The sequence below is a fragment of the Leucopleurus acutus genome, assembly GCF_964270905.1.
Source record: "Leucopleurus acutus genome assembly, chromosome: 11".
Classification (NCBI taxonomy): Eukaryota; Metazoa; Chordata; class Mammalia; order Artiodactyla; family Delphinidae; genus Leucopleurus; species Leucopleurus acutus.
Window position 1 is genome coordinate 12,759,347 of NC_139152.1, and position 14,279 is coordinate 12,773,625.

A 14,279-nucleotide genomic window follows, 5' to 3' on the forward strand; every position below is an offset into this window, starting at 1 on the left:
CATTATTAGTTGTGAGGGAAATATACAGCTGTGCTTTCTGACTTTAAAGTCATGGGCATAAAATAAAAGCCTCCCCCTCTCTAAGCTTTTGAAAATGTTAAACAGTGATAATACATGATAATGACTTCTAGATATTTTTTTTCAAGTGAACCCAAACCATGGCAGAGGCATTCTTTACATTTCACAGTTTCCTTTGATAAGAACATCCTGAATATGGGCCTTTGAAATGGACTCAATTCTTCCAGCCACCCAAACACTATTTGTCAATCTACTTTACTAGTTAAGAGTTGACCGGGAAGAGGCCATTGCTGGCTTGGAGAAACATCATTGTTGCTGTTGATGTTATCATCATAAGTTTGTTAGTCTTAAGGTCAGATGAGAAACAATGAATGGTCCTGTTAGTTTCCATGTCATGGAAGCTACAATGAACACGTATGGCTTTTCTCTTTAGTTACAGAGATGAATCCCAACGTGGTAGTCATCTCCGTGCTGGCCATCCTTAGCACACTGTTGATTGGATTACTGCTCATTACCCTTATCATTCTTAGGAAGAAGCATCTGCAGATGGCAAGGTAAGTTGTGTTTTGCTCATCTTTCACCCACAGCCTTTAAAATATTTTTGTTTCTCATACACGTGTGGCTTTTGCAGACCTAAATTGTACAGCCGTGAGTTTGCTTTCAGTTTCTATTTTGTGTTTTCTAAATAGACTTTTCAATATTATTTTAGAGAACATTACCATTGAAATAGTAAAGCAAACGATTGTTTGTTTACACAAAGTCAGACCTCTTACTATCAGTCTTGTCATTTTAAGTAGCCCATACATTGGGATTCATTCATTATATTTGGATACTTCCAAATATATTTTGGAGTAAAAGAAAGATCTATGCCTACTCAGTACAATTAATGAAAGGAGTTAATATATATGGAGACCACAAGAAAGAAAAATAATCCCTTCCCTCATTAGTTCTGTTGAAGCTGTTTAGGAAGAAAATATTTTTAGAGTTTATGATTATGTCTCTTCAAGTCCCCCTATTAGTTCCTACCCAGGGCTGCAGGCAGTTTCATTTTGCTTGCAGTTAGGAAAGTCTTTTGATTTATGATTTTGTTGATTCCCTATTTTCTTTGACCACTGATGCACTTTTTATCAGAGCACATTTGCAAGTACTTTCTGTGATCCTCTATATTATCAAAACAATCCATCAATTCTCTTAAAAAAAAAAAAAACTATTGCCTAGTTGAGTGTTACTGGGTTTGGGAAATTTGTATAAAATTTATATTTGCCCGATGCTAGCCTGCTGAATTGTCAATTAACATCCTTGTCCTTTCTCAGAGTTCTATCATTTAGTTATTCATAAATTAACTATTTGTCCTTTCTCAGAGTTCTATTTAACTCTGAGATTAACATCCTTGTCCTTTCTCAGAGTTCTATCATTTAGTTATTCATAAATAAACTTATCCATCTGATAATGAGTCAATCACTGCCTTAGATAGCACAATCAAAGAAAAATCAGAAATCCAAGCTGTCCACTAGGAAGTTAGAACCTAGCTGGAAATACATGAATAAATATATTTAAAGGTATAAACTGACCTGTAGCAGAAAGGAGGTAAAAATGAGATACCATGAAAGTCGAGAAAAGGGATTAGTTCTGAATATAAAAATCAAGCTTCTTGAGTGCTAGTGTTTGAACAAATCTTAGGAGGATAGGGAGGGCGGTGGTACAGCGCTGAGGCTAGAATATAAAGCTCTGAAATTACACTCCTTTGGGTCAAATCCTAATTGACAACCAACACAACCATGTGCGGTTCGCTGAAACTTCATTAATTTAACAAATATTAATGGATACCTGCTGTGTGTCAGACTCCCCTGCATGCTTGGGATATGGGCTGCATCAAAAACAGACAAAAATCTCTGCCTTCGTAGAGCTTGTATGCTCATTGAGGAGGTAGACAAGAAATAATAAAGATGAAAGTAAGAAGATTCTGTGGTGTATTAGCAGATGATAAGAAAAAAACAATAGAGTAAAGGAGATTAGCATTCAGGCATGAAGGGGATGAGAGGAGCCCTGGAAGGCAGGTAGGCCTCACTGAAATGGTGACATTTAAGAAAAGACTTGAGGGACGTGAGGAAGTTAGTCATGTATTATCTGGAGGAAGAGTGTGCCCAGTAGAGGGAACAGCCAGAGCAAAGGCCCTGGGGCAGAAGCACGACTAGCAGGTTCAAGGAAGAGGTTCGCGTAGCTAAAGCAGAGGAAATGAAGGGAAGAATAGCGGGAGATGATGTAAGGTCCTATAGGGCTTCATAAGCCATTATCAGGACTTTGACTTTCATTCTGAGCAGAGGGCAGCCATTGCAAAATTTGGGGCAGAAGATATGACTTCTATTTTAACATTTTCATTTTGACTTTCATGTAGAAAAGAGTCTGTATTGAGGCAAAGGCAAAAGTGAGTATATTAACTGGGGGAGCCAGCTAATCCAGGCAAGAGGCGATATTGGTTCAATCCAGAGTAGTGGCAATGGAGGTAAGAAGAAATGATCCTCTTCTGGATATATTTTGAAAATAGAGGAGTTTACTAACAGGATTTGCTAGCAAATTGAGCTTGGAATGGAAATGATTAAGAGTCAAGGATGACGCCAAGATATTCGGTCCTACCAACAGAGAGGATGGAGTTGCCATCAACTGACATAGGATTCTCGGTGAGGATTTCAGAGTTGGGGGAACATCAAGACCCCAGTTTTAGAAATGTTAAGTTGGAGGTGACTGCAAGTGCAGGTGTGGAGTAGGCAGATGAACATAAAAGTCTGAAGTTCAGGAAAGAAGTCTGGATTGAAGATATACATTTGGGAGTTCTTAGCATACAAATGGTATTAAAGCTGTAGACTGGATGAAGCCTGGGAATTAAGCGTATATTAGAGAAGAGACCATCAGCACCATCTAATATTAACATTTTCAGAGAGAAAATAAAAGATAATGGCAAAAAAAGAAAGACTGACAAGGCATCCAGTGGAGTGGAGGGAAGACTAAGATTGTGGTAGCCTGGAAGCAAGGGAAAGAACATTTATCAAAAAGAAATGAGGGCTTCCCTGGTGGCGCAGTGGTTGAGAGTCCGCCTGCCGATGCAGCGGACACGGGTTCGTGCCCCGGTCCGGGAAGATCTCACATGCTGCGGAGCGGCTGGGACCGTGAGCCATGGCCGCTGAGCCTGCGCATCCGGAGCCTGTGCTCCGCAACGGGAGAGGCCACAGCAGTGAGAGGCCCGCGTACCGCAAAAAAAAAAAAAATGATAACAACCCCACATTAGTGGACGGTTAGGAGCAATACTGCAGTAACAGCATAGTGTCATAGGAAGCATGCAATAAATGTTAGCTCATAATAGTAATAGTGGAAGGAGTGGTAACAGAATAGAAATGGAAGTAGTGGTATTTATGATGGCATTATTGCAGGAACATCCTTGTGAGGCATACAGCAAAATATTTAGGAGAAGTGATTCTACTTCAGCCAGCTGGTCATTAGAGCAGAGATTCTTAACATTTTTTGAGCATGATTCTCTCTGGCAGTCTAATGAAGCATGTAGATTTCTTCCAAGAATAATGCTTTCTTTCTCGGTGCATAACATAAAACACATAGGATTAAAAAAGAAATTAATTATATGAAAATATGGTAATCAAAGTATTCAGAAAACAAATGTGTTATATGCTTCTTTATTAACACATTAGATAACAATATTTAGTAGAGTATCTAAGCAATCTCATAATTTCATCAGAGTGATGACGATGAACAATATTTCAACATCTGCAGCAGGTCTATTGTAGAAAAATATCTTCCGTTTCTATTAGCAAATCTCACAAGTGCTGATGATGTTATCGGGGCTTGTTGCCTACTTTAATAATTGAAATAATTGTTAAATTTCAGTTACAAGTTGTGAAAATAAAGATGTACTTTTTTTCCCACATATGTTCATGGAGCCCTAAATTCTATCCTCGGACCCCAGATTACGAAGCCTTGAGGTAGAGTAAAATAAATGCCATATACAGGAAACTGACGCAGGAAAATTAATTGATATCTAATTTATAATACATGCAGCACAAAATAATGAAATGTTAGTGTATTTTTGTGTTTTAATAAATTTATTTATTTATTTATATTTGGCTGCTTTGGGTCTTCATTGCTGCGCGCGGGCTTTCTCTAGTTGCGGCGAGCAGGGGCTACTCTTCGTTGCGGTGTGCGGGCTTCTCATTGTGGTGGCTTCTCTTGTTGCGGAGCACGGGCTCTAGGCGCGCGGGCTTCAGTAGTTGTGGCTCGCGGGCTCTAGAGCTCAGGCTCAGTAGTTGTGGTGCACGGGCTTAGTTGCTCCGCGGCATGTGGGATCTTCCCGGACCAGAGATCTAACCCGTGTCCCCTGCATTGGCAGGCGGATTCTTAACCACTGCGCCACCAGGGAAGTCCCTGTTAGTGTATTTTTCAAGGAAGAAAGTTATCCTTAGAACACTCAAGTTAGAACAGGCAGATAACTGAAGTAATTAGCACATTATGCCAATGTCAAAATCTCTGCTTCAATTCTGAATAAGTCCATCAATTTCATATAGAGGGAAAAAATGAGAGGTATGCACCCCAGTGAGCTATGTTATTTATGCATGATATTAAACAAAAGGTGGAGAAAGCATGAGAACTGTATTGACCTTTTTCCTCCACTTCTGGGAAAAAAACCTAACAGTATTTTCTACTGACTCTGCGAAAGCCAATCTATTTCAGTACGTATAACTCTTTTCCTCTCAAGTGATGAATAGTATGGGCATCACAACATGAGGGGAAATTTTTGAAGGAAGAAAACAATACAGTTTGATCCACTATCATTACAGAGAGGAAATCAAAATGCTATAAAAACAAAAAATATTTGCTAAAAATGGAAAACCCTTAGTCTATCTAGGAGAGTTTCTATACCTTACTATTGAAGGCTTTGTAAAAAATATTCTACCCCACATAGTTCAACGATTTATGTTAGCATCATGAGCGCCCTTTGGTAAGTGTTGTGAACTGAATCCTTCTGGCTTCAAATAGCTTGATTTGGGTGTGTGCGCCCTTGTGAAAAATTGTTTTATTTTTCTATATTGCATTGTATCGGAAAGAGGAAGACATGCAACTTATATTAGCTTTTTTAAAATTTAATGCTGTGATGATTAGCCATTAAAGGCTCTCATGTCAAGGTAAAGAGTGCTCTGTGAAGCACTAACCTTGATCTTGTGGTTCCTTTCCAACAGGGAGTGTGGAGCAGGGACTTTTGTCAATTTTGCATCCTTAGAGCGGGATGGAAAGCTTCCATACAACTGGTGAGTATTGTTTCAGAAGAAGTCTCTAGATGGCTTACCTATGCTATGTGTGCTCTCAACTTGATTGTTCTATCTTTGGGCGATAGAAGGTTTTGCCTGATTATTCTTTCATAATTTCGGTGATAGTAGACTTCAAGGTGACATCTACTTCACAGAGCATATTAGTATATACACGTTTAATTCAGGTAAGAAGGAGAGAAAATGAGGTAGTCTGCTGGTATTCACTATATTACACAAAGGACTGATGCAGTTGTACAAGTTGCCCACAACTGGGCTGAAGAAGGGTTAATAATACAGGAGCCTCGTGGAACAAGTGTGGTTGAAGGCAGGAGGGGAGACTCCAGGGAAGCAGTGGGAGACAGAGCAGCGTCTCTATTTAAAACTCACATTTCAGTGCCTGGGGATATGAGCTACCCATTCTGTTCAAAAATCAAGCAGAAGTATACAGCCCAGGGCTCTCAGGTCTTACACTTACAGGCAGATAAATATCAAAGCTAAGAAAGTTCCCTGAGAAACATAGCCTCATGTTTCTTTATGCTTGAGTATTAAGGAGGGAGGATGTATTCTGAGAATTAAGAAAGCATTGTCAAGAGATTGAATTTGTTGATGTTATACCTAACAGCGATCCATGGGAATTAACATATATATTAATATATTAATTAATATACAGAGCAATTAATACCCAACAAAATTGCTGATTAACTAACCACTTAATATGAAGCCAGCACTGCTTACGTGATCTAGTTTGTTTCTTTCACAAGCAACCATGCAAAGCACATTTAAATATATACATTTCATGTTAATCCTCAGTAAGTGATTTTTTTTGTGTGTTTTGCTAACTCCCCCAAAATGGTTACTCTGACAGAAATAAATATGTAGAGACAGGAAATTTTAGCCACGGAATTAATGAGGGAGGAATGGCCTTATTTAAACTGTAAATTCTACTTCCCTAAGTGGGACACTAGTTGAGATCCACTCTAGGTGAAAAATCTAGGTGAAATAGGATTCTCTTTAACCAGAAAATATGTTGTACTAGTCTAAAAGTTCAACCAGAACAAAATTCCATTTTGCTATTCAAATTTTTTTTGCTATTCAAATCTGATTAATTTTGCTATTCAAATTTTGCTATTCAAATCTGATTAATTCAACTGTCAAGAGAAACCCATAAACTCTTGCTGGTAAAAAGTTAGAAAACATTCCTAGGTTTGTTCAAATGTAATTAACACCTTTTCCAAGATTAAGAGGCTGACTCACTGATGTTTGTTTCTTGCCTGGCCTACCCTTAAAAAAGGCCCAGTCATAGAGCAGTGATGAGGGGCCCATCTAGGAATTGATCCCATTATACCTGTGACTCGGGAGAGCTACATATTGACTAACTACACAACTGGTCACAATTTACGGAATTTATGAGAGAACATTTATGGGAGAACTGAGGCAAAAGAGAATTCATTTCAGGACATTTCTATAAAATTAAGAAAATTCTCTTGCAGCTCTGGGCAAAGACAGTTTTGCCAACACTGGCATTTTCTCGTTAACTGAGAAGACATATCTCAGGGGATATTTGTAATAACTAAAATGACAAGGTGACATCATTTTTCCCCTAATTCTCAGAATAACTATAGATACAACCATAGCCTATTTTAAAATCTGCATTAATAGATGTTCTATTTTAAAATTGGTCTAAATATCTGAAATTTGATTCAAACCAAGCATTTAAAATTAACAGTCTGCATTAGTGTTAATGTGAAGCTAAGTAATTTTGCTCCCACTCAACTGAGTATAAGATTAGAAACTAGGGGCTTCCCTGGTGGCGCAGTGGTTGAGAGTTCGCCTGCTGATGCAGGGGACACGGGTTCGTGCCCCGGTCCGGGAGGATCCCACATGCCGCGGAGCGGCTGGGCCTGTGAGCCATGGCCGCTGGGCCTGCGCGTCCGGAGCCTGTGCTCCGCAATGGGAGAGGCCACAGCAGTGAGAGGCCCACGTACCGCAGGAAAAAAAAAAAAAAAGATTAGAAACTAGACAGCTGATGAGCTACTTATTTTAAATGAATGATACGTGGGTGTCATACCATACCTCTGTTCTAAGGATTATTTTTTGGAAGTGATATATTAATTTATATTTAAAATAATATAGAAAGTCGCACCTAACAGTGCAGTTTTATAAGAATGTGTCCTGAAAGCTTGTTTACCAAAATCAGTATACACAAACTAACCATTTGTATTCCATACACAAGCTGCTGTTAGCTATCAAATGTTAGATTTCTTAAAATAGGCTTAAGCATCGCAAGGGTAATACCCAAGAATAAGACTCGAGATAACGGATGAGGCATTTCAGAGCCGAATTTAACTGAATGTGAAACGTAATCACCTAACAATTGACACAAACCAAGTTGAAAGAAATATGTCTGATCACAATAAGATGTGAATAAAACTGATTTTGACAATATTATAGCACTTAAGTCCTCACGTTTGAATTTCAGAGAACGGAATATTTAATTGTAATTAACGTGCTTGTCATTTTAATTGATCCCAGTAGGTAATTTACTGTTCACAGTTTGTATTACTAACTCTTGCCACTTTTTCATCTTTGCATCTGTTATCTATTAATGCTCACAGGCGTAGGAGTATATTTGCTTTCTTAACCCTGCTACCCTCATGTCTTTGGACTGATTATCTTTTGGCATTTTATATTAATCCTTGGTAAGTGATTTTTTTTTTTTTTTTACTGTTTACAAAGTCTTTAAAAGTTAGCGTTCAGGAAGTAAACCAAAGGGAAAATCCTTTTTAATGATTTTATGTGTTTGAAGCATGTAAAATTATTAATTATGCATTGAAATGGATTAAAGCAGCTAATGGTACCAAGATGCTAACTATAATGTTTTCCCAACTGAATGTTCTTCTTGTGATGTTCTTGACAAGCTTTTCTTCCATTTATTGCTAAGTTATTTGTTTCTTCATTGAGTCAGTCCATGGCCTCTCATCTTTATAAATGATGCCTTTCATATTTCTCACCATTTCCATTGATTAGCTCCCTATTTCCAAGAAGGAAAAAATGTAATCAGGTAAAGAAACCCAGGATACTATGTATTTGGGGCCTTCGTGTTTTTATAATAATGCTCACTCAGCGAATATTAAACAACTGACTGTGTGCAAGCCTCTTAGTATAATCTTCTCATTTAATTGTCCACACACCTCTGCAGAGATTATTATCAGCACCATTTTACAGATGTGGAAATAGAGGTATAAGGAGACTAACTATCTTAACATCATATGACTATATAGAAAATTCAGGTTCTAAACCCAAGTGTCTCTGAAATCTATTCTTTCCTCTCTAAAAAGCAGCCTCCTATAAATTCTTATTTTCTTGACTTTTAAATCATTTTAATAATCAAATCTCAAAGAGTATTCCTTTAGAGTTTTTATAATATACAATAATAATGATTTTCAATTCTGAGACTAAACTATCTAGAAGGGCTGTTTCTTTTTCTGAGCCATAAGTATAAAGGTAGCAGCTTCCCAGAGGAAAAAAAAAATCATTATCCTTAATGTTAGTCCATGATGTTTAGGTACTAAATTATGTACAGACAGATCCAGAAACCTGGACAACTTGAGAAGGACTCAGATAAAAGCAATAGAAGTAGTTCATGGACTGGGGAAAAAAAAGTTCATGGAGGGTTGGGGGCGGAGTTCAAGATTTAAAGCAATCCGGAGAGTTAGCTATTCAAAAAGACAATTGATCAAACATTCTTTGGCTTCTCCGAGACAGAATAAATACAGTGGGCAAAGTTAGAATTTGAGTTGCAGTGGGAAAAGAATAAAAAAAGAACTTTCTCACAGTGGAGATTGTTAATACCGCAATCTGTATTTTCTTTAAAAGAGAGCTAGGTGAAAAACTTTTGAAATATGGTAGACACTGATGTATAAGCAATAAATTCAGAAGAATGTACTGGATGATGAGGACGAGGACCCCTTCACCATTATTCTAAGTTGATTCTTAATAACAAGTCTCCAGTATAGGACTTCCCCATGGTCAACCAATATTTTAAGTACTTAACATCACATGATACACATAAATTCCATCTTGACTTTCAAAATATACATTTACTTTGAACTTAACATCTACTGATCATCCTCAAGTATTCTACCTATCATTGGAATACTTGTAGCCAATACTGTTAGCGTACCCTCTACAGATTTCAATTAAAACAAAAGAAAGACGCATGTAATGTTATATTCCTTTCCCTACTTAATTCTCTTTCTCATTTTCCATAGTTTGTTTTAAGCTTATATCAGGCAGGCCTATGCTTGTTTGTATGTCTTTCTTAGTAGGTCCCCCTGATGAACACGTATTTTGGAATTCTAGCAACTCCTTCAAGGTCCGCTATTTATAGTACTGATCAAATAACATGAGACCTAAGTTAGGGGGGAAAAGAAGCCCTGCAGTAGTCTTTAGAAGAATGGTCCTGAGGCTGAAAATGGTTTTCTCCAGGTGAGAAGAGAAGGCAGAATATAGAGCCCCAGGCTTTCGACACTTTTCGTAAACTACACACATATTAACCAATGAAAAGATACCGAACGTAAACTGTTTTCAGCCCTAGACTTGCGCTCTGCCAGAAATAAAAGAGGTAAAATTCATGGTCCCTGATCCTTCAAGTCCAACTCAGTACTCTCACAAATTCACCCGAATTCCCTACTCTTTGCTACTTTTCTCTACATCTAATAAGTTGTGGGTATTCTCCCCTGTTTTCATTTCTATACAGTCTTTTAAAATCCTCCTCTAGATGTGTTTGTCTTCATATTTCACCCACCCGTTAACAACCACCCCAAGAAACAGAGCCACACTCTCTTTTCTTAACACTGCCCGGCTTTGTCTCTAAACTATCAACTTCTTGGAAAGATATGTTCCTGTTGATTGTCTAAAATCCACCTGATGCCTCTGATGGTTGTGTGGAAATCCAGAGACCCTCTCCCTCATAGGTTGCTCAAACCTTTTCCCAGGTGGTGGCAGAACCGGTGTAGAGCCTACGTGCCCCATTGGCTTAGTCCCCAGATTGTATTCTGCCAGGATTTCTGACTTTATTGATCTCAGATTGTATTTCCTGTTCAAAGAAAACCATCTCAATTGGACCAGCTCTATCTGGATTCAGTGTTGTTACTCTCTTTTTTTGCTATCATGGTCACCTCATGCCCTATTCACATTCATCTGTCTATTCTAAATCCTCAGCAGTTGGCATTTTAAGCATGATGCAATATTTAGTTTAAACTGCTCAGCTTTACTCTTGTTGTTGTATGTTCAATTCAGAGAATGACATAACTCTAAAGACCTTTTTTAAGATGCGGGGATGATTTTTGTTTAGCTTGTGAAAGAGTAAGTAATGCTTAGGAATTTGTGGTCATTTAAAGTTTTTGACTTTACGGTTTTTGGTTTTAGTTTCTGTTTGTTTTTAACCACTGTGAACCCCATGTCTCTGCCATTGCCTCATTTTCCTCTTTGGAATGAATTTCATTCTGGCGGGCTTTCCAAGATGGTCATAACCATGAAGAGCTTATAAAGAATGCATCTTAACTTCTTGACGTCATTAGGGTTTTGAACCTAATCTAGTATTAGGGAAAGAGGAAAGATAAAAGAAGCACATCATCCTGTATGCATATATACTGTATGTTGGATGGGTGTTATCAGTTATTCAGAAAATCTTTCACAATGATAAGATGATGTCTTCAACATCACCCAAAATGGTCACTGTGGCATGCACACACACGAGCTCTTTCCATAAAGTGCTAAAGTGAACATTGCTAGCAAAACCTGAATTTACATGTTTAAAAGTGAATTATCCCTTGATTTGAGTCTTAGGATCAGCATGGCAATTGAAAATGCAGGAAGATTCTATCAGTGTTGCTGTGGAGTCTCATAATTCAGTCCTGTCTTGTACCACAGCCTTAAGATACAAGAACCCTTTGGAATCTTCAGGAATTCAGCAAAATCTAATCAGAACAATGAAAGTTGTACACAAATCATGAAGACATACACTTAAAACAAGAGGTCATACAAAACATGTGGTAGAATTTCATATTATATTTAAGGTTCATTCAATTAGTGAATGAGACTGAAAGAAAAAAATACTGCCTCTAAAAAAAAAAAAAAATACTGCCTCTCTTCCATGAATCAGGTTTCCACACAGCTGTGGAATAGTAGTGACTTAATATTTCAGCACTGAATGTATTCAGTGTCACCCTACCACATATATTTGTTTCTTCCCAGTTTCCCTTAGAGTCTGTTTGGATTTGGAAAGGTTTTGTGTTTTTCTTTTTTTAATTTCACTCTGAATCACAAAATATGTTGGCAGCCTCCTGACATTATCAGAGCTGTTCCTTATTATGCTAACATTATGTTTTCATCAAGCACTAAAGTAATGGGCTCCTACTATGCGAAGTAAATGTAGGATTCCTAACGTTAACTAAATTAGCATCACAAGAGCAGAGTAAAAGAATTATTCAAGAGGTACACCATGACAGTGGTCTTTTGGGGGGGTGAGGGAGAGGTGAAGTAAAACTAGAATGTCTATTACCTCTAAATCCCAAGTATGGAAAACCAAGAGAGGATGAGGGAGAAAAAATAGGGCAAGAACTATTAAAATGTACTGTCTTCACTCAGAATTGAGAAGAAATAAAAACTATCTGAAACTAGAAAAGGAAAACCAAGAACACCACTTGCCTTTATGGATATTTCCTTTGCTGCATTACTTCCTCTCCACCCACAAGTGCCATTTCCCCAGTGGGATCCCTCAGGAGCCCAAGTCTAATATCAAATCCTTAATTGCATCATTAAAAAAATTGTGAGGATGACATAACAAAGATGTGTTGTTTCAATTCAATTAAATAAGCATTTATTGGCCACCTGCTAGTGTTCCATTAACTGTGCTCAGCTCTGGGGGACAAAGGACAGTCTAGCAAGGAGCACATATACAGCTGATGGTCAGACCATGTAAGAAATACTCATGAACCAAGTGCTATGAAAGCCCAAAGGAAGCAGTGCTTCGTTCCGCTAAAGGCTTTCCAGAAATGCGGCTACCCAAGCATTCCTAATTTTCAATATAAATAAATATTTTGGCACATAAGAGTACTCGGATCACACCTGGCTATTTACTATCGATTGTTTATGTTCTGAAAGTCTGGGTGCTTCCGTCAATATTTCAAGACCTTTGAAAATTACTTATAAAAATTGTCACACTCAATCATGTATCAATATCATTTATATAAGACAATCTAAACACAATAATGGAGCCCTTCAGCAGATACTCTCTTAGCATTAGCTAACTTAGGTCAGTTATCTTATGTGTTGGTAGAAAATAGTTCCCCTTTTAATAAAAACCCTAAAAATATAATAAACTGAAACATACGTTAGTATTACATGTGTCTGAGCTTGCAGACTAGCAATGAATTCAGAACAAGCAGGTAATAGGTATAGTTCCTCAGATAGCTGAAAAACTAGTTCAAAACTGAATAAGAACAACGCCGTAATAGAATACATGACACGTGACAACACTGATAGCACAAATTCACATTCCCGATGAAAATGTCCGAAAAGGTTATTTTATTCCTTAATTTAAAAACCATTATGTCCATCCTCCCTCCACCAGTTCTCACCTTTATTCCCTGATTCTTTCCTTTTGCCTGTAGAATCTGGAGTATTTAGACAGGAAATACTTCTATATATTTACAAAGCACTTCAGCAACTTAATCACCAGGAGCAAGAAATTATATTTCTAGAATTCAGTTTTTTGGCAAATCTAGAACATAAAGTGTAGGTATGGCCCAGAAATCTAACAGAGTTTTAAAACATGAATCTGGAATTTTTATCATTATCTTCTCATTTAAGGGGAAGTAATTAAACAAACATGAGGTATGTTTAATAAAAATTAAATAAAATGGCAGTGCCTGATGTAATTATTTAAAGTTCTTCAAGTTTAATCATTTTGTTAATCAGTTCTTTTGCCCAGATAAATTTGCCTCTCTTTTCTTAATTCACAGGAGTAAAAATGGTTTAAAAAAGAGGAAACTGACTAAGTAAGTTTTTCTTACTATTTCATTTAAAAATATTCTTTATAATGATCTTCACTTTCCAAACTGAAAAGTTTGCTGTCTTTAAATAGAAGGGATGCTTAAGAAAGAGGCAAACGCATATTAAAATAGCTAAGCTATTATGCGTAGGTGTGTTTACACATATGGATGGCAGTGACCACCAAGAAAGTGTACCAACAGAAACCATGTCAGGAATAAGGAAAATTCTCACCACGTGAAATCTGAAAAGGAATGGGTTGTTAGGAATTATAAGTCTTACAGAAGGAAGTCTACTATTCTAAATCTATAAGGAATCTAATATTTAGCTACATCAAAGTAGTACAAAAACCTTTGACATTTTGTATCTTCAAATTTCGTGCCTATTGCAGGGAAAGGCTGTTACTCTGTCTGATGTTGTAACAAATACTTGGATAAATGCTGTCTCAGGAAATCTTTATAATAAACAGAAAAGGATAATTACTTTAGCTAACCTGTGGTTTCACTTATCTACTGAACTGTTACGTCATAAGAGTTATAATTCTGATGGGTGAAAACGAACAGTCAGTTGATTTCAAAAGCCTAATTAGAGTATCACCTCCAGGCCTTTAGTTAAAAACTCTTCATATAAAGAGTGGACCATTCCTATAAATAGAGTTCATTCTTGATACTTGCCTGGGATAGAATATTGGTGAATTCATTAAGGAGGCAGTTAGGGGTCCCAGCCGAATCTATGGTATCTGCGCTAATGGAATACATAACACAAGAGAAAAATTGATGCAAAAGATTTCTCTTCAGCTTTGAGTGCCATATAATATTTTGGCACATATAGGTGACAGAATAATTTTTTCCTAAATCTATTTCAAATCATTACGGATTCTATTGGCATATATCAAGT

At 37.2% G+C, this 14,279-nt stretch overlaps 1 protein-coding gene across 2 annotated transcripts in view; it reads left to right on the top strand.

Annotated features, from left to right (window-relative positions):
• The window catches only part of PTPRO (protein tyrosine phosphatase receptor type O), a gene marked incomplete at both ends in the record, with an annotated part of 224,795 nt that overhangs the window by 181,417 nt on the left and 29,099 nt on the right, over window positions 1-14,279 (top strand). Inside the window, 4 exons of one of the 2 annotated variants that reach the window (XM_082850493.1) lie at window positions 452-572; window positions 5,259-5,327; window positions 7,943-8,026; window positions 13,355-13,390. In XM_082850493.1, the coding sequence (XP_082706619.1) occupies window positions 452-572; window positions 5,259-5,327; window positions 7,943-8,026; window positions 13,355-13,390 (310 nt within the window). The remainder of the gene's footprint in view (window positions 1-451; window positions 573-5,258; window positions 5,328-7,942; window positions 8,027-13,354; window positions 13,391-14,279) is intronic. The other variant, XM_082850494.1, reaches the window with a different exon arrangement.